The sequence below is a fragment of the Paramormyrops kingsleyae genome, chromosome 7 (assembly GCF_048594095.1).
Source record: "Paramormyrops kingsleyae isolate MSU_618 chromosome 7, PKINGS_0.4, whole genome shotgun sequence".
In the NCBI taxonomy this organism is placed as follows: Eukaryota; Metazoa; Chordata; class Actinopteri; order Osteoglossiformes; family Mormyridae; genus Paramormyrops; species Paramormyrops kingsleyae.
In genome coordinates, this window is record NC_132803.1 from 36,410,507 (window position 1) to 36,433,210 (window position 22,704).

General features: G+C 40.6%; 1 protein-coding gene across 1 annotated transcript; it reads right to left on the minus strand.

The window, feature by feature from the left end:
- Positions 1-3,874: 3,874 nt before the first annotated feature.
- LOC140592161 (uncharacterized) lies at positions 3,875-16,840 on the minus strand. Its single transcript, XM_072714892.1, has 4 exons — positions 16,343-16,840; positions 8,555-8,600; positions 6,596-6,652; positions 3,875-6,209 (listed from the first exon to the last, which is right to left on the minus strand). The coding sequence occupies exons 1-4, from the start codon at positions 16,451-16,453 to the stop codon at positions 5,797-5,799; spliced, it is 627 nt and encodes a 208-aa protein (XP_072570993.1). The 5' UTR covers positions 16,454-16,840; the 3' UTR covers positions 3,875-5,796.
- Positions 16,841-22,704: the final 5,864 nt, after the last annotated feature.

Below are 22,704 nucleotides of genomic sequence, written 5' to 3' on the forward strand. Positions count from 1 at the left end.
TTGAGAATTTTACAACTGAAATTCCGCTGTAACACACAGTTGGGTCACGTGTTTCCTGTGGAGCTCCACTTTACGCCCCTTAAAATCATGTATTTCCTGTGGAGGTGACGTATTTCCGGTGGAGCTCCACTCTACAGGCGTCTGCAATGTCCCGGAAACTAAAGCAAGCACACAAGAGCATGCGCGCGAGACAGTAACGTGTCCATCGCGCACTTGAGAAAATCGCGCACTTGAGAAAATCGCGCGCTTGAGAAAATCGTGAGAGAGAAGAGAGAGCGTGCGTAAGTATGGATCCCTGCGTGTGTGCCTGTTCATGTAGCCCGTGCTAGACAGAGAGCATCCTGATTGGTCTACTTAGCAAAATAAGCCAATCAGATTTCAGTGTGGACGGCCTTTTATTTAACTTCTCGAGGACCGAAGTTATCGGTTCTAGAGCCTTCGAAATTTAGTGTGCTGACTAGAAAAAATGAATTAACAAAAAATTATACATATGGCCAATGTAGAAATTCTCTTGTGTGAAATAAAGTCGTTTCCCTTCTTGCCAGGGGGGGAACCTCCCTGAAATGAGTTGTTGCAGGTTGGGATGTCTGCTAACTACACGCTGTGTAAAGAAGTGCTTCCTCAAATTTGTTTTAAAATGTTCTCCCGCTAATTTCCACTTATGGCCACGAGTTCTAGTATTTAAACTAATATTGAAATAGCCATTTGGCTGAACAGCATCCAGACCCGTTAGAATCTTATAGACCTGGATCAAGTCTCCTTTGCTCAAGGCTAAACAGATTCAGCTCAGCTAACCTCTCCTCATAACATCCTACAGTAGTGCTAATCGATAGACCTAACCCTAACTCTTACCTTAACCCTAACCCTAAACCCCAAAAACCCCCTAAAACCCTTACCTTAACCCTAACCTTAACCCCTAAAACCTAACCCTAATCCCAAAACGGTGGAACTGCACATGCGCAGAAAGGCTCGATAGCACGTCTCGATAGGTAGGATGTTTTGTCAGAACACCGGCGCTCTCCCTCCTTTCGTATGAGCCACTGTCGGAGTATTTTTCTGCATTCTATTTGCCCTCGGAACTCGGATTCCGAGTTTTGAAGCCGGAAGTGACGACATGCGCACTCCTGTTTCTCGGAGATCCCAGAAATATCTCGGACAGCACAGAGGATCCCAAGTTCAGAATCCAAGATGGCTGCGCCCTTTATCAACAGCAGGGAAAGTTGTAGTTTTATACTGTTTAAGCACTACTTTTCATTTGTGGCTCATTAAATTGGTCGCACACACTATACCATCCAACTTATGTTTGGACATGTTGCTACGGAGTTTTATACGTGAAGCACCGTGTCATGTGATATTGCTAACAATTGCAATCAGACTCATGAACAATCATTAACCTGTCTCATTTATTTACTTATTTATAATTCACTTTATCATTCATTCACTTGTCATCCTGTTGTCTATCCGTCTTGTTGTCTATGTTCACTGTCTGCAGGAGCACATGCAAGCAAGCATGGCATTGTACACGGTACTCGTACTTGTACACATGACAATAAAAGAATTTAATTGAATGGCTACCAATTAACCGGGCTAGAATTAGATTTCATGATTAGTCGGATTATTTGTCGGATTTAAGGTAGTTCGGGCTAATTGTAAGTGAATGAAGATAAAGGCCATTTAAACGGAGGTATTTAAATACGACAGGTTGTCCGACTAAGCAAAAAATTTTGCTTTTTCATATGGGTTCATGGTATTCCTACTTCTGTGGCAAATGGAACGCATCCGACTCTGTTTTCCCGAGTTTTTAGCGGATGTGACGTAATCTCGGAATTCGAAAATCGGATGACGTCGATAGTGCGTGATACCATAAACAGTATCTCATTCAGACATTTTCATGTCGATAAGATCAAAGCCCTCCGGTGTCCATACAGGGAAGGAGGAGAAAAACGGGGAAAAGACAGTGGTAATAACCACTACTCAGAATAATGGTGCGTTCGATTATTTTTCTCTCCAAGTCGGAACTCGGATGAAAACGTCACGAAAAACATCACTTCCCGTCGGAAACACGCCTCTTTTATGACGTTGATGTCGGACAAGATTTTTTTGTCCGAGTTGCCCCTGTGACGTAATTTCAACATGGCGGCTTACACGCTCAACAGTAAATTCTATTTTATAAATCTTTTAAAATGTTTATTTTGTTAAATGTATTAATAGTTATAAATGTAATTGCACGTGCTCGATTTAGAGAATACCATATCATGACCGTGAACAGTATCCTAGCATGCAATATCAGATATTTACCGGACTTGTTATTGTCTTTGGTTTGTTTGTAGTTTGTTTGCCGTTCGAAAAAAGAATATCGCTATGAATGTACTAAAATATTTTATAGAGCTTTTATAAAAAATGTGGTTTGACTAGTTCGTGTTTCTTGTTTGTCTTTCAATTCGTACTTCTTAATTTGTATGTGACCCTTTGCTCCTTGCAGGTTGTTTTGCCGTGCTATCTGTTAAGTCGGCCATTAGGTTCAGCATAACTCGCATGAAAAATATGTTTGTCTAAACGATATAGACCTATTATATATACAACTTGAAATCTCAGGAACAAAAATAGTATACCCCACCCCTACCAGCTATTACAAGGGGTATGGTACATTTACTATATTTTTCCTACCACTGCTTTGACAGCTGTATGCAAATATTCATTCCGTTTCTGTCATATTTTTTCGGTGTCTTTATTGTGTGTAGGGATCTGGCAGGATTGATCGCAGAGGATTTTTAACAGCAAAACACAAGCTTAATTAATGGTTTTATAGAGGAGGCCCCATTTGTGTCTTTAGATGCTACGAGTAATATGCATATGTGAAAATTATCATTCATGTTTTTCATGAGCTGTTAAAGAATATATAGCGGCTTTTCTGTGTTTGTTGGCATATTTGTATGCCTGGTTATATGTCCTGTTGATTTTTCTCGGAAGTCGGCTGGTGACGTATTGGAAAAACGCTTTTCATCTTTTTTTTGCTCTCTTCTTACGTTTCCGTTTTGTTCTTACTGGACGGATGAGAAACTGCAGCGAAAGTTATGCAGTCATTTATGCTTAATGTAAATGTCATGTGAAAAAAACGTAAATGAAAGGTCTCTTGGAAAATAGTCTGCGCTTCCCTTTAAGGCGAGTAGGCTAATAGACAAAGTTTATTTTGATCTTGAATTTCAACTTAAGATGGAGTGAATGTATATCGGAGTAGAAAGAAACAGGACGCTAAAGCTAACACAAGATGGATTCGCGTTTATCAACTATAAAAATAGCTGCAGTTTTACCAGATGTGTGAAAGCTATTCTTGGCAAAAGAAGATAATGTTTCTGAACTCTCGCTTCATCTCAGTACAATTATGCTTAATACCTTATTTTGCTTTGCAAAAAATAAGCCACTGGGGCAGGACAGAGGAATGAAAGCAACGTGAATATGCTTGCAGAAGGTAATCTGGCTGTAAAATGCAAATGTCAAGAAGCAGCAAAACGAAATCCCAGACATTTCAGGTCCCCAAAAGGGGCACATATGGTCACCCTACCTTAAGAAATGTGCAAAGTATGCAGCTTTGTAATCTCGGTGGAAAAAACCCAGCCGTTTATACAAGAGCGAATACAAACTATGGTAAGATTAGTGAGCTAATAATCACGATGTGTAGCCCATACGAAGGAAGCTGTAGCATGCTCTTCCAAGAAATAACGATGAAAAAAACGCATTTAGCTTATCTTCTGGGAAGGACCCTTTCGATTCAGAGAAAGCACCTCGACGCCTTCCTCTGTTCCTGCCATAATACAATCACTGCCCTTCGCATGAGTATCAGGTAGCCTAGATTAAAAACAATTCATAGTCAGAAGTATCTTATTTTCCCCTTTAATCCGAATAATAAAGTTACAAATAAGTAATTCAGGTACAAAAACTTCATTTTATACATTCATTCTGTGTATGTAGCTCTTTCAAGAAAATATATATAAAAAAACTTCTGTGAAATTGGTATTTCTGGCATTTCACATAGGCCTAGCATATGAAATGGACAAATATATAAACAGTGACGTAAAAAACATTAATTTATAATTATAAATATATCACATGATATTCACAAAACACAGCTTTCAAAACAGCTTAAACAGGTAAAATCTATTAAAAAGCAGTGCAGTCGCCCCTTCAGATTCGCAAATTTGGCATTCATATTTTTGACAATGAACAATTAAATGTGAATATTTTTGGAGCTTGCCAAAGAAACCAAAAATAAGCCATTAATAATACTGATAGTCTTATGTCATCCAAATCATTATTTAATGCATAAATGTTAATATGTAAATGTATTTAATATATAAATGTTCATTTAATATTTCTTAGTGTAAGGCTTAGCTTATTATATTTTAATATCAAAAGTTATTTATTTAAAAAAAGATTTGCAAAAGATTGGCTTGGGTACCCCGTGCATCTTTGTCTCGTCAACCATCCTCACTCATGTATGCATATAGCTGTCTTTGTGACCGTGGAATCTCGCCTTTCTTGCAGCAACGTTTAAACTTCTCAGTACCATTAATTTTGGGTTTTTAATAATAGGCACAAGCATTATTTGCGAATTTTCACATTAGCGATGATCCTCTGCCTCTAACCCTGGCAAATGTGAAGGCGTTACTGTAATTTCCTACCTGTTAAAACATTAACAAAGAAAGCTACAATAATGAGGATGAACACAAAAGACATTAGATGAGTAACTTAATAATAACGAGTGCATTAAGTAAGGAGTGTAGCTGGTTTGCCTACATCAAAAAGCTTCATGTGCCCAGTGACCCCAATACTTATCAAGTAGCGCAAAACATTGTAAAAAGTAGCTCATTACATACAAAATAGTTTATTAGTAGCAACATAATAATAAAATAAAAATGTTTATTAATAATAATAATAATAATAATAGAAGTGGTTTTTATTAACATATTTCATTAAAAAATCTGGTTTGCTCGTGGTAAAATTCATAGCTGCTTCATAAATACACCTCCCACTGTCCTAATGAGGCCAGCAGAAACAGAAGAACATGGCATACTGACACCAACAGAACTTTTAAAATGGGAGGGGGTGGAGGTAGAGGGAGGGGAATAATGACATGTGGAATCATACGTATATGGATAATGTACAGACAATTTCATGTTTAATTGTGTGTGTGTGTGTCTCTCTCTCTCTCTCTCTCTCTCTCTCTCACACACACACACACACACACACACACACACACACACACATGCAATTCTCACTCTGCATTAATTAAAAGTCGAAACTCTATGGTCAATTTTGATGCTGCTCTCATATTGCTCCAAGTATTTGGCAGATCTTGTAGGAGGCGCCACAATGCTCTCCTTTAATGGTATAGATCCCTGAGTGACTGCTGAGATTTAGCATAGAAGATTCCAGCTGTGTGACAGCACTGATCCTGACATTGGAAAGCGTGCCTTTCACTAGCTAAGGCCTTAGGTGGCCCTCTAGTGCCACACTTTGGAATATATACATGTGTGAATATTTGCTGAAGTGATACTTTGCCGTGAAAGAGAACTGAGGAAGGTCGCGTTTTCTCTGCGTTTCGAGGTGATCAGCATCCGGCTGTGTTGGACAGGGTGAGTGACTGTGTACAGAGGAGCGTTCAACAGTCCCGCTGTTGTTCATCAAACCCAGGTTGCATGTCACCACCATGACCCCTTCGCCAGCACCGCCTCGCACATCTGGGCCATCAGGCTGAAGTGAGACAGAGAAGCAAAGTGGAGTGGCAGAGCTGTCGCCTCACAGGTCAGCAACCTTGAGGAGAATGAGGAAGCTGGTTACAGGGTTCAATTCCCGGTCCACCAGCCTGCTTGGATTGGCTGAGATGCTGATGCTGTTGCCCTGCACAATGCGCAGCAGAACGGAGTGGCTGAGGACTGCATCTCTCTCTGTACTAGCCTCACAGGCCTTGTGCAATGTGGCGGAGATCTCATCCTCCCTCTCCTGATACTTATGGTAGACCCGGAGCTCCAGATCTGTGCTGTGTCTTGCTGTTAGCTTGAAGGTTGCCTGGGTGAACAGCAAGTAGATGCCCGGCTCATTTACATATATCATGGTCTTCGTCTTGTCCAGGTGCATGTTCTTCTGAAGGAGCCCTTGTTCCTCCCATTCGAGGCGTCCCAGGTCGTTCTGTGTGTAGTTTATCACTGCAGCTGTAAAGGGGAGGACATCAATTAGTTTGGAGCCACCAATGTTTCATAAAAATAAAAGAAATACAGAATAACCTCATGTAGATAGGCCCTTCAACAAACTTGCACATATTTGTTCACAAACCCACAAAAAGGTCTGTACAGAAGGTTTTCTTGTATTTCTTTATTAGTTAAAGCAGTGTTTCCCAATCCCAACATGGACTGTCTGTGTGTGTCCAAGGACCAGATTGGGAAAAACTGGGTTCAAGAATGCACATTGAGAATCTGATCCCTCATGTCTTGCAAAAACCTGATGTGCATTTTCACCAGACTCAAGCAATTCTGGAAATGAGCAAAATAAAAGGGAAAAAGAGTTGGGGCGGAGAGGAGGCTGATTCGCAGTTTCATACCTGCTAGGAACACATAGCTGTTGGACTGTGTCTGGAAGAGTTTCAGCAAGGTGGTGGCTATGGATGGAAAGCAGAAGATGAGACATAAGCCTGACCAAGGTGCTATTCTCGCTTTACTACCACTACAGAAACTGCAGCTCATGCAAGATTTTCATGATGTTAAAGGAAAGTTCTCGCTTAGCGTTGTGGCTAAACTGAAACCCAAATATACTAAATTCAGAATTTTGTGATTCTGGTGTCTCTGCAATACTAGTTAACAAATGACTCCGTATTTGGCTGCTGAACTCAGGGTTTCAGTGTAAGGGACACTGAAAATACTTAAAAAGCCAAAAATGAATAAAAAAGACATCAAGCCACACACCTCACTAAACTTGTTATAACCGGAGGGGCGGCAAGTCACTTATGTGAATCTGAGTTTGAAAAATGCAGTTTGTCACTGGGATCTTCAACGCAGCACTAATTCAGAGGCAGATATGGTGACGGACGTCACGCAAAATGACGCCACCATCTCATACAAATATGGCACCTCTCAGGGCCTTGCGGCATGCCTCAATAACAAAGTTCTTCCATCACGTCATGCTGTTTTGCTATATTTTGTATCAGGTTTGAGAAAAAGACGACGCCAACAAAAACAAAGACGTGCGTCAGCATGGGTGCACGTGTGTGCGACAGGCGCTCATGGACGGAAGCGAGGAGCCCAGCGGTGGGGACACACACTCACGCCCCAGGGTGACAGCGTTACGGGAACAAGCGTCACTCGCTGCTTCCTGCTCTCAACCTCAAGCCTGAACAACCGTATGAAGAAAGAAGAAATAAACTGTAGCCTTCCCACCCCCCCACTGCAGCCTGTGGCCTGCAAGTGTGGGGGCAACACCCTGCAAGTGACTCCACACACCACACTATCATGCACATGCTTGGGGACTAAATGTGATAGAAGCTTCTGGTGAAGGTTTAGCCCAAGCCCTCCTTAGGGGTCAGCTAGACATACGAAAGTTGTAGAAGACAAAAGGGGGGGCAAAGGAAAAAGCAGGCTGAACTGGAAGTGTCTGCCTCCTCAGCTGTGGGTGTGCAACAGGACGCCCTTGTTGCATGGCCCTTCATGCATGCTGTAGACAGTTATATGTTATGGAGAGCAGGTGGTCCATTGGATAATGACCTGGACGGTTGGCCTTGAGTGCTTAAACAGATTTACAGCTGTCAGGAAGTTGAGGTAGAGAAAAATTCATTTATATAAAAAATTATACACCCAGCCATCATCCAACGCCTAGTCCCACATAGGACTGTGGATGGAATATTAATATCACAATGCTATAGGAACAACAATATTTTGCCCAGATTTTCCCATCTAATCCCTACTCCTCCTACACCCCCAACATCTATCTGTAGCCCCCTACACTAGTCTCGGGCACTATAAAATTTTTCATACCATCATACCATCTAAACTTTATGCCACAGTACACAATATACACAACGTAAATATGCAGAAAAATCATCTTGGTCCCCACAATTTGAGAACCACTGACCTACATACAATGTTCCGGGGAAGTTTGAAAAAGATCCATCAGATCCTTTCAGATTTACTGTGCTCACAAAATGGCTTCTGCAGCTGCCCTTTCCATTCTCTGCTGCTTCAGTTTTGGGGCGATTTGTCTCAGGTGTACGAGGTTTAGATTTTCATCCACATGATATTTTTGTGAAGTGGATAAGATCCATCAAAGATCCAATATGGTTATTCAGTTCACATGGTCAAGCATCTTCTGCAGCCACCCTTGCCTCTACTGCCACTAAGCGGCACTGCTTCAGTTTTGATGTGAGCTGTCTGAAAATTTCCTGACCTTTACCCATATAATGTGTCTGCAAAGTCTGAGGAAGATCTGTCTAATACTTGTTGAGTTAGGAAACCATATGTGTTCCCTGTCCAAGGAATATGTTAATAAATAATAATAATAATAATAATACCATTCAGGTGTTGAAATTTCCAACGGTCATCCCAAATCTTTGACTCCTGAAATATAAATAAAGGGGATGTTAATAGTAGTTATGGCATCAACATTCTAACTATTACAATAAAATGCAGTGATAAATAAATTACTCAGCTTATTACAAATGTGCAATTGTAATAACACAGTAACAAGGCTAATTAACAAAAATAATGCTATAATTTACTTGGGTGGCTTTTGCACAGGCCTGGGATTTTGTCTGCATAAAAAGCCATGAATTAGGGCATCTTTCTTTTTTAACTTCACTTTTACGTTTTGTAAAAAAACATTGTTCTTTTGTCACTTTATTTTTAACCAAAATGTCAAATGAATTAGGGCCTTTGCATTACTGATTTTCCTGGTCCTCTCCATCTGTAAACCTAAAAAAAAAAAAACTTCTAGAATCCAATCTCATATCATTAATCAATGAATCATTAATGAACTGTATCATGAGCATGCTGCTGTTCATACAGACACCTGATACATGGCCATAATTACTCAGACTCATCCTTCATAGCACTAGATCATTTTTAAATATATTACTCTGTTCTTGGTCTCCAAGTGCTAAAGCAAATTAGACCTAAGCACCAGTTAATTCAGAGCAAACCTGCCAAGTCTTTACAGGTTGAGTGGTTTTCATATTTTTTTCCATCATTTCAATGGTTGGAGAGAGGAATCATTTTCCACAGATGACACCGCTGCCAAAATCTAGTTAACCAACTCCACAGAAAAGAGCAGGAGGGGTGAGGAGACTTTGCGCCTGTTCTATCCGAAATGCATCAGTGTTCACCACCATTCAAACCACACATCTTGGCCAGTCAAGTTACTACACTAAATATTAAATAAAGGCATTCCTTATTTAGGAGATGCTGAAGCAGCGCATTCTGCAAACAAACCAGCTACCATTGTTTAGCTCTGCTTGCTAGATACTTATCGAGTTTTTCACACATTTTGAAACTTCTCGAGTGTGGCCCCAGAAACAATGAAAATACCCTGTTCATGGCTTCAAAAGAGCCTCGGTTGAGGCAGCATCCTCAGCATGTGAGTTCCATCTTTCAGCAGTGTGCTTGCTCTTTGACAATATGAATAAACAGGGTGCCTGACTTCCACTTCTGACCAAGTTCACTATAGCCAACACCTCCCCTGCAGGATGACCAGAGCCAGCTAACTCTTCCCTTTCAACAACAATAACAACAAATTTATTTTTGTATAGTGCGTTATCACAACATTACATTGTCTCCAAACGTTTTACAGCATCCCCACCCAAAGCCCCCAGTTTATTTAACAGATGCTTTTATCCAAGCAGGGTCAGCCAGTCCTTGGACTATTTGAGGTTAAAGGTCATGCTCAAGGGTACAATGGATAAATCCAGTGATGTCCCAAGCCGAAATCAAGGATCAGAATCGGGGCCAATCTAGGCATTTTTTAATTGATCGGTATTGGCTACCGAAGCCCAATCTATTTCATTTCCCATGTCTGTCAATTTTATGGTAGTTGCGCTGATTGTCACATGCTGCAGCAAGCCTTCCTTGAAACTACAAACTATCAAGATCAATCAGTAACAGAGGAGGTTGGGAGTGGGGGGCAGATCAAAATATACCAAGGGAACCAGGCCCCCCCCCCCCCAAGACTGGCAAATTATACAGAGTGCCAGACAACCACGCAAACCGGCTCCTACTTGGGTGGATAAATTTTACCCTTCCTCTGTCCCAGGTGTCAATTGTGTAGAAATTCTTTAAATGGGAAACTCAAAGTAGCTTAACAGCTCCCTGCAATGTTTGCAATATCATGCTTTCAAGAGGAGGTAGCAAGAGAATCTACAATCACATCTAATCTACAATCCATCTAATTAGGCACTTCAAGAAACATCATAAGGAAGAATACTGTAAAATCACAAGGCTTAGTCAGATGAAGACTGAACCAACACCTACTGCATGTGTATGTATATTTAAATATTCACTAAAAGATTGGATCAGGTTTGGAATCAGCAGACATAAATATTGAATGGATCAAGGTACCAAAAAAGTGGATTGGGACATCCCAAGTTTAATTACTGTGCCAGCAAAAGAGCTTGAACCAGCAACCTTCCAATCACAGGCTTCCATCATTATTTGTACACTTTTATATTCCACTGAGTTCCACTCGCACTGTAATACAAAAAAGAGAATGCCCAGACAATGAAAAAAAAAAAATAGAAATCAAAATGATGAAAAGGTTTCAGAGGTCCCACAGATGTCTCTTTTGTGCGGTTTCTGACAACTTCAAGCACCTGATAATTTCTCTCACCTCCAGCTGAGGAGGTGTGAGCTGGCCCCCACTGGTCGGCACATTGTGGCTGAATGCCAACCTCTCAAGCAGTCACACTTTTGGTCTTTAGAGTTATGCTGTGTGCATCACTGAGAACATCAGCGTAGAATTCACTCCTGTTCGTAGTGGATCACAATAATTATTGCTGTTGTTATTATTATTCATATAATAATAATTATTAATAATGATTATTATAATAACCATAGCCTTGAGAGGCACAGAGGTGCCTTCTTCAGATGCCTACAAGCTATAAAGCTACTTGACGGCTGCTACATAATACTACGTATGGTATGGGTAAAATAACTTGATTGTTATTTTTAACGCAGCTATGGCAACTAATAAGGTAGAAGTATAATTGTTCCATTTATAGAGACACCTCTGCTGTGTAGGCAAGAATGCTTCCTTGTCTAGGTGTGAATACGGGGAGATTTAATTTGAAGACATTTGTGGTCGGTTAGATGATGCCGATTCGATGGAATTTGGAAGGCAGACGGACAGGCTGCTGTCACTTTTGGCTGAAAGTGAAAGGTTGTCTGATGTGAGACTGACAGAATGTGTCACGGAGGAGCTGCCTGTTACAGTAATCAAGCTTGCCCCTGACATCTGGCAGAATTTCGGTTGCATTCTGGTTGAAAGTGAAACGCACTTGGATGCAGGCCCAGGGATAGCCTTGTAAGTTTCTCTTCATCTGAGGCTTGTACCTGGGCATTCACTGGAAGATCAGATTAACTGACAGCCCTATCTTTGTAATGTAATATTGTTTTGGACAAACGCGTCTGCTAAATATGCAAAATAAAAATGTTAATATGAGGCAAAATCGCTCTGTGGTCACGCTAAGCTCAGTGCCAATGGGACGCAAACTAGCAAAACATCGGTAAGCTATACCAGTGTAATTAGGGTGACCAGATAATCCATGTCAGGGAGGACACTGAGCAAACTGAAAGGCTCCTGTGCTCGGCTAATTAGCTGTTTTTCTTGTGCTTTGACTGGTTTGTTTCCTTGACTGAAAGACTCATGCAGCTGTTTCACATTAGCATTAGTGACACATGCACGATTATAGGAGACTGATTAATTAGCACACATCGAGAACTCAGTGCTAAAGTGAAATCAAGGTCTTTTTAATTGAAATGGTAATTTACAATTCCTGTCCTAGCTCAGTGTCCTCCCTGACATCGATTATCTGGTCACAATATGTGTAATACCAGTTACAGCATTAAAAAAACCTCGTTTTTGTGCATAAATTTTAAGCTGATTCTGTTGACGCATATTTAAACAGTACAAGAAATGCTTTCAAGCTCAAATTACCGTCATAATGTGAAATGTAGCTACTGTTTTTTTGCATCCTTCACTGAGGTTAAATGTATAGTTTTGTTTCCAGTGGCATACATTATTTCAGTACTGCATGCTGTTTAACATGAGATTTAAGTCCTCAAATAGTCACTGAAAATGTTTTTGCCGAATATTTGGAATTCCTGCTTTTTCCATTGCTGACATACAAAATTCTAAGTGACTAATAAACGCTTTAACATTAAACATGCAAAATGCAAAAAGAGAGAACGTTCCGGAAAACTGCGGGGGTACATTTTACACATACACCTCCAGAATTACTCCACATTAAGCATTTTCCACGAACACAACCAACAACTCTTGATAGCAGCCTACACTCAAAATCAGCATTTAAAAAATACTGCAACATTCAGTAACACAACAAACAAACTTTATTGGTGACACCCACTCAATCACCTTGAAGAATGGAAACCTACCAAGCTCTTACTGCTCCGCTAGTCCTTTCACTAACGATGCATGTAGGCTGTACAAGTCGCGTCATTTTTTTTCTTTACAGATAATATAAGCCCCCGTTAAGCATACAGCACTTTCTTCTCCTTTCTTCCATTCATCTGCCCAATAAACAAACTTCTCCCGCAGAGCATAATGCTTGACTATAAAATTGCTTAAAATACATATCATAGCATAATAACCTGTAGGTACAGGTGCTATATAGTTTGTTGATGTAAATGTAGTCTATTTGCTATATTATAAAATCTTGCTATATTATAAGATCCCTTACATAAATCAGTTACTTGAAGCTATAGGGAGATCATATTTAATTAGCTGACAGTTCAGTATTCTATATAGCATGATGCAAGCAATTCTGACATAGGGTATAACTAAATCAGAACCGGTACTAAAGAAATATAATACCTAATAGCTTTCATAAATGCGGTACCACGGTACCTTTTCAATGCCAGTATTCCGTGCAACACTATTCTGCACAATAAAATGAGATATTTTGTATAACGTGGGACTATATTCTTATGCGTACTCCCTCCTTATTGCCCACGCTGGTGTGCGTTCACATTGCACTTTGGATCCTGGTCCGAGCACACTTTCGTCATCACCGTGCGACTCTTTTGTGTTGAAGAAAGCATAGGGAAAAAGCGCTATAGCGCTGCAGAGTGGAATTCATTCAGACATCCAACCTCTCCCGGAAATTCTGGGAGACTCCCGGAAATCTGCCGTTCCGCTTTTTAGTAGTGGTAAAATTAGCTGGCAAGAAGTTTTACCATCACTCTCCAGCCCCGGTCAGCAAATTTTGCACGCCTGCCATGCCTGATTTACCCCCACGAAATATTTACATGGGCTGCATTTATACAAACTCCAGAACGACAAGAGAAACATAACAAGAAAATAAACGTGCAACACAAATAATTGCAAAATACCATTAACCTTTCTACTCCCAGAATGCTTTTCTCTAATTAGAGCCTTACAGGGACAGGGCAACCAGATATCGCTGTTGAGTGGTGTGCTACATGATCAGTAATTCAGTCTGACAATATATATATTTTCTTCACAACTAACCAGTATTGTTGTACATTTATTGCATATGACAATGGTAGCAATGTCATGCTCCTAACAGTCCTCCTTCGGTGCACATGGGGCCCGTTAGCGGTTGTTGAAGCAAGTGAGCAACTGAACACTGTATGCGCATGTTCAACGCGCTTTAAATAATGAGATGTAGCACACGATCAAAATAAAATGGCAATAAAATGTAACGCTGGTCGATTTGACGTACAGTACAAACGCTGTCATTGGTCTTTCAACCAACAGTTAGATAATATGTTAGCCACCACTAGCAGAGTAATGAAATAACTCAAGTGAACAATTTATTAAAATGCAGACTTATCAGCTTGCCATTAGAGCATAAATTAGAGATTAAAAGTTTGCCTAGATGAAATATCGTCGTGCAACGTTTCTTTTCTAATAGTGAACGTCACTGATGAGACTAATTTGCATTATTGCAAGGTGGTTTTCACTGTAAGTGAAAGACCTTAATGTAGTTGGTTTCCCTGTTCTGAAATTTTGCTTTGAATGTTTTATAACAGTGGTCAATTACTGCTTAATAAGTAATGGCTGGATTTGTAATTCGATGCGGTATAACAGGGCAATATACCAGTTCTGTGAGGTCAAATGCTGTTATTGATAATGCCACTAATACATCTGTCTCCACTTCTGCTTACTCCTGCCCCCGTTACATCAATGCATGCTTGTGTATTACATTATGAGGTGCATTTGTGTTAGGATTCACTGAGCAAGTACTGTGCATGTTAGTGTTTATTTGTGCCCTACCATGCTTTCTGTGCCAGAGACGATACTGGTCACTACGATAAGTAAGGTGTGTAAAAAGGATGTGAGTATAAATGTAGTGTAATGGTGGGAGAATTAAAGTTTCGTCATCCATGGTGGGTGCGATTCACAGTGCGCGGCTAATCACTGCATGCCTTTAAGTACTGTTCTGCTTTTTAAAATGCACAAAGGGTGGGGTAGACCTATTAGTCACCGACAGCGCACCACACATTTCGCCCACTACTTGTTTCAAAGCCACATTTCTCTACATCACTATGTATTGCGTATACACGCCAAATCGGGCTAATTTCAGAAAGACAATGATGAATACATGTCGCTGAGGTTGGGCTACTTCTGCTGTAGCCTATTTTGTGAATTGTTTACCCTGTTGCAATCCACTAGCATAAACCCCTGGCTATACAGCAGTGACACAGCTTCGTCTCACAGCTGAAGCAATCCACAATTAAAACGCCGTATTTAAAACGTACACTGCGATTTTATTTAAAGACTTTCTAGCGGTGAGGTTGCGAGGGTGAGGTTGCGAGAGTGAGGCTGTAGCCATGGCAACTGAAGTAACGGCGTACTGATGGGTTCGTGCCACAGCACGTGGAGGCACGAGCAGGCTGACAAATAACTAGTTAACCTGGTAACACTTAAGTGTGGGGGCAGACACTGCGACGGGGAGATTAGCGTAAAAGACGATAACGACATGAGGGAAAAAAAACAGCTGAAGCGTGCAGAGCGACTTGACGAGTCAACGTGAAACGGAGGCTTTGCACGAAAGCACCCATTTCGCTGTTTAATACCAACCAAGGCCTGCATTAACTGACAACAGTAACTGCTTTATACACATTAACCTAAATTAATTTATTGTAAAGTTTACGTGTTTTACTTGGTTGTACAAAGGTCCACAACACGTTTCTAAGGTTTGCTGTGTTGCGGCATAGAGTTTATTAAAAGCACTAAGTGGTAGGCCTAATAACTACCAAGGACAGGAAATACGCAGTTTTTCCAGTGTTGGGCAAAGTCTATGCTTTTTTACGGAATTCGACGCCGCTATAGATTGCGGATGTAGGAAACAATAGATCCTTTGAAAAATATTCTGATACGTTTTGCTTATCATAAAATGAGTTTGCAAAATACCAATTGCCCACCATCAAAGTTGAGACACCAGACCCGAAAACATTGCTCTGTAATTATATTGCAATTAATCCAAAAGCACACACTGTTTTATCCACACATAACCTCACAATTCAAAGTGCCATACTCCCTTATAATATTCACGATAAATATCATCATAATAAAGCTTACTAACTGACTGCAATATTTGGACTAGTTTTGGATCGGTATGCTTGGAAACTCATCATAAAACATATCACTCGGTGTATCTTCCCTGAGGATTTATTTAAGGTATTTATTTAGTATTTGCGGTTTGGTAGATAAGAAAAGAGAATGAAGTTACATTAATAATAATTTAAACGCAGACACGAAATCAAAATAGCACAATAAGTTTATATTGTATATTATATAATATTAGGTTATTTATATCACAACATTATTAACAAAGTGACTACAACCAAATTAACTGCAGCGCTTCATGAAAGACCACAATTAAAAACATGAGGCAGCGATTTAGGCATATGTTTTCTTTGTTTTTGTTTGTTTGTTTGCCATATAGCTTACATCTGCTGTATTTAATTAGCGGCGATGAGAGGGATGAGTTTACAGTGATGGAGCACTTGTTAAAACCCTTCAAAGCCCGAGTTATAATTCAGTAAAAGAAACTCGGCCATATAAATTGGAATATGTGTTTAAAATGAGCAAAATGAGCCCTTACCTTGTAAGAAAACGCTGTAATTATAAATGCGACGACGACAATGGAAATGAGGGCCATAGAAGCGAAGACGCACCGGCTTCTATTCCCGGCAAGCTTGTGCTCAGACCCCATCTGTCAGACGACTGCAGCAGAGGAAGGTGTTACGCTCAAAGTGACGAAGACAACCGCACATTTACTAATATGCAATTCGCTCTCCCACACATAATCGCCGCTCTCTAAGGATAAAATGCGCGTTTCGTCATATCTGTCCGCCTCTAGATCATCTTAGTCCAAAGGTGGCTTTTTTGTCCTAGTTGCGCGTTTTCGGTTTCAAACTGTCGTCAAATACCCGCTGAAAAGGATGTAAAATCTCTCCCCCTAAAACACCCCCACCCTAAAAAGTCTCATAGAAAAATGGTTACCGCGTCACGCCTACAATTTTTGTTTCCATAACTTCTCGCAAGCTTTCTCTGTGATAAATCATTCTTTCAAAAAGTAGCCCAATTAACCAAGGGGGCGCTAACTGGATCACATTCAAACGGATCTCACGTATTCTACGGTTGATCTTTGTACACTCACAGGCAAACCAAATAGGTTGGAATCCCACTTGTCAAAAAAAAACCTTAGATGCGTTTCACCACGTTCAATGCGCAGATGTCATTCCATAAAAACAGGCACTTTTACAAATCACTCTATAAGGCCACTTAAAATTAATAAATTGTTTTACATGACTCAAACTTCTAAAATATTGGTGAGTAGGGGATTTTATATTTTTAGCGAAAAGACGATCGGCAACAGAGATATAGCCTACTAAAACTAAAAAATTAAACTTTAATTTGTCAGTATCTCAACATTTTAAACTCTCAACAGTTCAAACAATTACAAGAAAAGAGAAACCTTCAAAACAAATGCCTAGTCTAAGTGTTTAATGGTCTTGCCACAGAATGGCCCAATAAAAGCGTCCTCCTGACAATAACAAAACAACAGCACTTCCATTGTTTCAAACAATAGAAGTGCTGTTGTTTGACCTCAATGAGGGTCACTATTATTGGACCACCCTACAAGAGACCAGGGGCGTTGCTAGAGATTTTGGGCCCCATGAAAGCATATCATATTAGGCCCCCCAGTCCAAACCAATCCAGTTATTTTCCTAATTTTGTAGGGCCCCTGTCACTCAGGATTGACGATCTCTGACAGTTTTTGAGGTGAAAAAAACCGATTTTTTGAAAAATATAAAATATAAAAAAAATCGAAGCGGCACCAAAAAATTGAGGCGGGCGGCCATGTAAAACAATTTATTAATTTTAAGTGGCCTAATGACTCACTCTTCAGTGTAACTTACTTTGATATCTTATAAACGTGTGTAGGCCAATGAGAAGTACATTATGAATAACTGCTGTTCTAACCAAACTGATATACATAATGGATTAAATATATAAGAAAACCAATTTAAAAAACAGAATTTGATATTTGCTTTAAACATTCCAGTTGAATTTACATATTTTAAAATATTATGAATCAGCCCTATAGCAAAATGTGATTATTTTTATATTGTACTAATCTATGATAACATTTAAAGTCCAATGTAGAGACATCTTGTTTTTAAGCCTAGATTCTGATATGTGGTGCCAGGTTACGTTCTGTCTGGCCATGATGTAACAGAACAGCATTAGTTGTAGAATAATCCACACAGACATAACCATCATCCACACTTTGCAGGGCACAGATTTCACACATTATTCACTGGGACTACATGTGAAACCAGTCCATACGGTTGCAATATCTGCTAGCATGGTTCACAGCAAAGCCACGTGTTGAGCTGGTATATTCTCAGTCTAAGCTAAGAATCATTTATATTGCTGCTAGAGGCAATCAGCACGGGCAACTGGGTTCCAGCCAATAAATCAAGAAATAATCATATAAAATGAGAGGAATGTGGTTTTAATATTTAAGAGAGGAACCTGGAATCTTTTCCCGCAGTGAAACCACGGCAGGTGGCTACTTCTCATTGAACTCCCTTCACACACTTAGCTGGACAGTCATAAATATGCAATATCTGGCTCTTTGTGTATCAGTATTAGGTGGGGGCCTGTTTTCTATGCCTAACTAGAGATTTAGCTGATAGAAGCCATATTTTGTAGACTTTTGCATGGCCTCTTTTGAGATATAGTTCCATTTTAATTGACTTATTCGTAAATATGAAACAGGTGTTGAATTTTAATAAAATACTTATATTAACAAACAACAAAACAAAAAAACAAACAATTCATAATCACAATACAGATCCACAGTAGGTCTCCAGTTATTTCATGATGGTTTTGGAAATTATGCATAATCTTTGTTCCCTTGCTGGTGACACATTCAAGCTTCCAGCATGTTCTGGCATGTGTGACATGCTGAAAAATCCTGCAGTCAGCTCCTGGTTACCTATGGAAAGTGAAACTGATTACTGGAAATGCCTTTGTGACCTGTTGACCCCTATAAAGGCCAGTGACCTCCCACCTCAGTATGGGATGAATGCTATGCACTCCCCGAAGCCTGTGATCTCTGCTCATGTATAAGAATGTCTGGAAAATTGCAGCTTGGAGTGAGTGGCAGAATTTATGGATGAAACCTACCAGTGACCCTGTCAGAGACAGTTCCAAGATGTTGGAATTATTGTCATCTTGTATGTGACTTGACTGTCAGTGTATTCTGCACGGAGCAAATACTTTCCTGTCCTTTTGCCAATAATGTGACTCACCAACTGTATCAGCTTTACAGCAAAACTTGGGTTCATTTTCCAGTAAACAATCTGTTTCCGAGCAAGGGCAAGAAGACTTGTCTCTTATGAGCTCTGCTTGCAGAATTCTGCTTGTGTGGAGATGTGACGTCAAGAAAGCCGCAATTTCCCCTCACTGAATCCTCATCATTGCATTTATCTGAAGAAGGCGTGCAGGGTGACGCAGACCTCTCCACAGACAAAAAGGAAATTCCCTGGATTGAAGTCTCACTCAAAATAAATTGTTGATGCTCTGTCTCCCATGATACACACAAACTATTAAATTAATCATGGTACAATGACAATAAATGTTTTGCTCCCTCAGTGGAAAACAGCAGAAAGGACAAAACAACTAAAAAGAAATTCTGAGTACAGAGCATCCATTTAAGAGGATTCGTCTTTACTGCTCAGCATTATTTTCTGGTTTTCACAAATCAGTATACAGCCTAGAAAAAAAAGCAATTTTCTAATTTTTCAATCTAACATTATTCAATCTAGGTCTCCCTCATAGAGCTGGAAGAATGAAAATTTAAATCCTGGGACAGTCAGCTTTTTATTCTGGAGTTAAATTGTTATTAATTCATTTCAGAAGAATGAGACGTGAGACTGAAAAGCCTTTGTCGCAGTCTCAGGCAGGATACACATCCCCAAAGAAATAATTCAGCCAGCGAAAATGGGAAACTCCTGCAGATGAGTTACCACAGCTAAATGCTATCAACCTGCGAATGACTGGAGACTGGCATCAATTTGGCACTGATATGAGTTTTTATATACTGTATTCAGGCAACTCTGGGCCTTCTCACCATTGGGGTTGCAAGGTGCCCAACAGTGGTACTGCAAGCTTTTCAAAACCAAAATGAGAGAGAGTGGGGTGTGCAGAATCACTCAGACACCACTGGACTATGGCTATTTAACCATGGTTAAATACAACAGGCAGTGCTTTAAGTGGGCCGGAACGCAGCGGAACACAGTTCCGGAACTTCTGTATTTTCGTCTTTTGGGTTCCGTCACTTTTTTCTGCGTTCCGGTACTTACTGAAACTGATCCGACGCAGCGACAGTGGCCCGAGAAAATTAGAGTTCCTGCACTTATCACTTATTTTTCCCACTTCAAGCACTGACAACAGGTTTATATCTGATGGGAGTTAGCACTGCCCTCAGATATCACAGTGCCAGCAGTAAGTCAGACTCGTACACAGTGGCTGTTGGACTCTGTCAGGGCTGCTCTTTCTCACCGATTCTGTTCAGTAACTTTTATGGACAGGATTTATATGCATAGGTGGAGGGAGTCTGGTTCGGTGACCTCGGGATCGCATCATTGCTTTTGCAGATTATGCGGTCCTGTTAGCTTAATCTGGCTGTGCCCTGCATCATGCTCTTAGGTGCTTTGCAGCTGAGTGTGAGGCAGCCAGGATGAGGATCAGCACCTCCAAGTCTGAAGCCATGGTTCTTGAATGGAAAAGATTGCCCTCTCCTAGAAGGGGATGTGTTACTGCCTCAAGCTGAGGAGTTTAAGTATCTCAGGGTCCTGTTCATGAGTGAGGGAAGAAGAGAGCAGGAGAATGATAAACGGATTGGTGCGGCAGACGCTGTACTGTTCTGTCATGGTAAAGAGAAAGCTGAGCTGGAAGGCAAAGGTATCGATTATCTGGTTCATCTAAGTTGCTACCTTCACCTGTGGTCATGAGCTCTGGATAGTGACTGAAAGAATGATATCGCGGATACAAGCAGCAGAAATGAGCTTCCTCCACATAGTGGCTGCACTCAGCTTTAGAGAGAGGGTGAGGAGCTCAGACATTCGAAAGGGACTCAAAGTAGAGCCACTGCTCCTCACATTGAAAGGAGCCAATTGAAGTGATTCAGACATTTATCCAGGATGCATCCTTGGGGAGGTGTTTCTGGTATTTTAAACCAGGTCCTGGGGCAGACCCAGGACATACTGGTGTGATTATATCTCTGAGCTGGCCTGGGAACACCTTTGTATTCCCCCGGTAGAGCTAGAGGAGGTGACTGCGGAGAAGGGGGTCTAGACATCCCATCTTACACTGCTGCCCCTGCGACCCAAACCTGGATAAGCAGTAAATGACGGATGGTTGGATGGATGGTGAGATAGGTCACCTCTCAAAAAAAGAAAGCCTTATGACTTCATGAATTAGACTTGTTTGCTTGGCTCTTCAGACATTCATCCATCCATCCATCCATCCTTCTTCCAACCACTGGAGCCACTGGAATGGACAGTATGGTCAGGTACAAGTGAAAGCAGTATAGGAACAAGAGGTACACAACAACTTCTAACAAAATGAGACCCTAACAAAAATTCAGAGAGAAGTACAACATTAAGAACATTCATGTGGCATAGAGAGACTTCAGGCTAGTGGAAAAACCAGATGTGTCTTGAAGCATTTCTTGAAGGTGGAGAGAGTGACTGCATGTGGTTTGGCAGCTCATTGCACCAGGAGTTTCATGAAATGGGCTTCCATGGCCAAGCAGCTGCATGCAAGCCTTACATCACCTAAGAGCAATGGCAAGTGTCAAATGGAGTGGTGTAAACCACGCTACCACTGGACCCTAGAGCAGTGGAAATATGTTCTGACAAATCACAATTCATTTTGTGGCAGTGTGATGGACGAGTCTGGGTTGGGCAGGTGCCAGGAAAATGTTATCTGTAGCTGTAGAAAAGAGTCAAACGTGTATCAGTAAATTTGAAGTCACAGGATTTCCACAAACACAACACAATGGTTACACCTTCACAAATTCTTCATTACAAGTGCACAAATCCTATTCCACGCATCACAAACTAAGAAACTCATACGCTCGCAGTTTTGCTATACTTGCCGCAGTAAATATGGTGCAAAACACATTCGCACAACCGTAATCCAAAAATGTGAACTTATGGAAAAAAGTGACACATTAGCATATTAGTTCGTGAATTTGTACAATGACAGCTACTATATTTCTTTCTTGGACATTTTTCTAGCGGAAACACAAGTCAGTAATTGAAACTGCTCGAATCTGCCGAGCAGAATCTCAAGTACTGTTCTCTCGCATGCTCTCACTTTCGCACCAAATATCTCAGCAAAATGTGATGCAAAAGTCATTCGTACCTGTAGGGCCAGGGGCGGGCACTGTTCAGAGGGGCGGGCACTGTCATAGGGGCGGACACTATTCGGAGATCAGATCGAGTACCCTTTTGGCTAATCAAAGGAACTCATTTAGGCACCTTGTCATGAGATTTCTCGTCAGAGTGAAAAGTGGTTTTGCGAATGGGCTACAAATGAGCTATTGTAAGCATGTCATCATCTGACTAAATTACCATAGTAAATGCCACAGACACTTAAAAGTGCCAGCATTTTGGGTACCCGGCAGAAAATATAAATGGCAAAAGGGTGACAGACAAAACACAAACCATCTGTAAGCATTGTAGGGAAATAATGCCGTACACAGCGGCTAACACTACTAATATGCAAAGCCATTTGCAGCATCATCATAGCTCTTTATTTAAATTCACTGCACCGGTTAAGTAAACATAAAAAAAATAAGCTTTATGTTTGTTATTGGGTGCATTCGACTTCATGCAGCCGCTTACAGCGCTGGCTTAGAGCAATGCATTCTGGTCCTGATGC

Bases quoted from the DNA above. Each gene is read 5' to 3' on its own strand.
- LOC140592161 (XM_072714892.1), bottom strand. From the start codon at position 16,453: ATGGGGTCTGAGCACAAGCTTGCCGGGAATAGAAGCCGGTGCGTCTTC. The intron at 8,601-16,342 runs GTAAGGGCTCAT...TTTATATTTCAG, and splicing joins TTACAGCGTTTTCTTACAAG to GAGTCAAAGATTTGGGATGA. The intron at 6,653-8,554 runs GTATTATTATTA...TTCCATCCATAG, and splicing joins GAAATTTCAACACCTGAATG to CCACCACCTTGCTGAAACTC.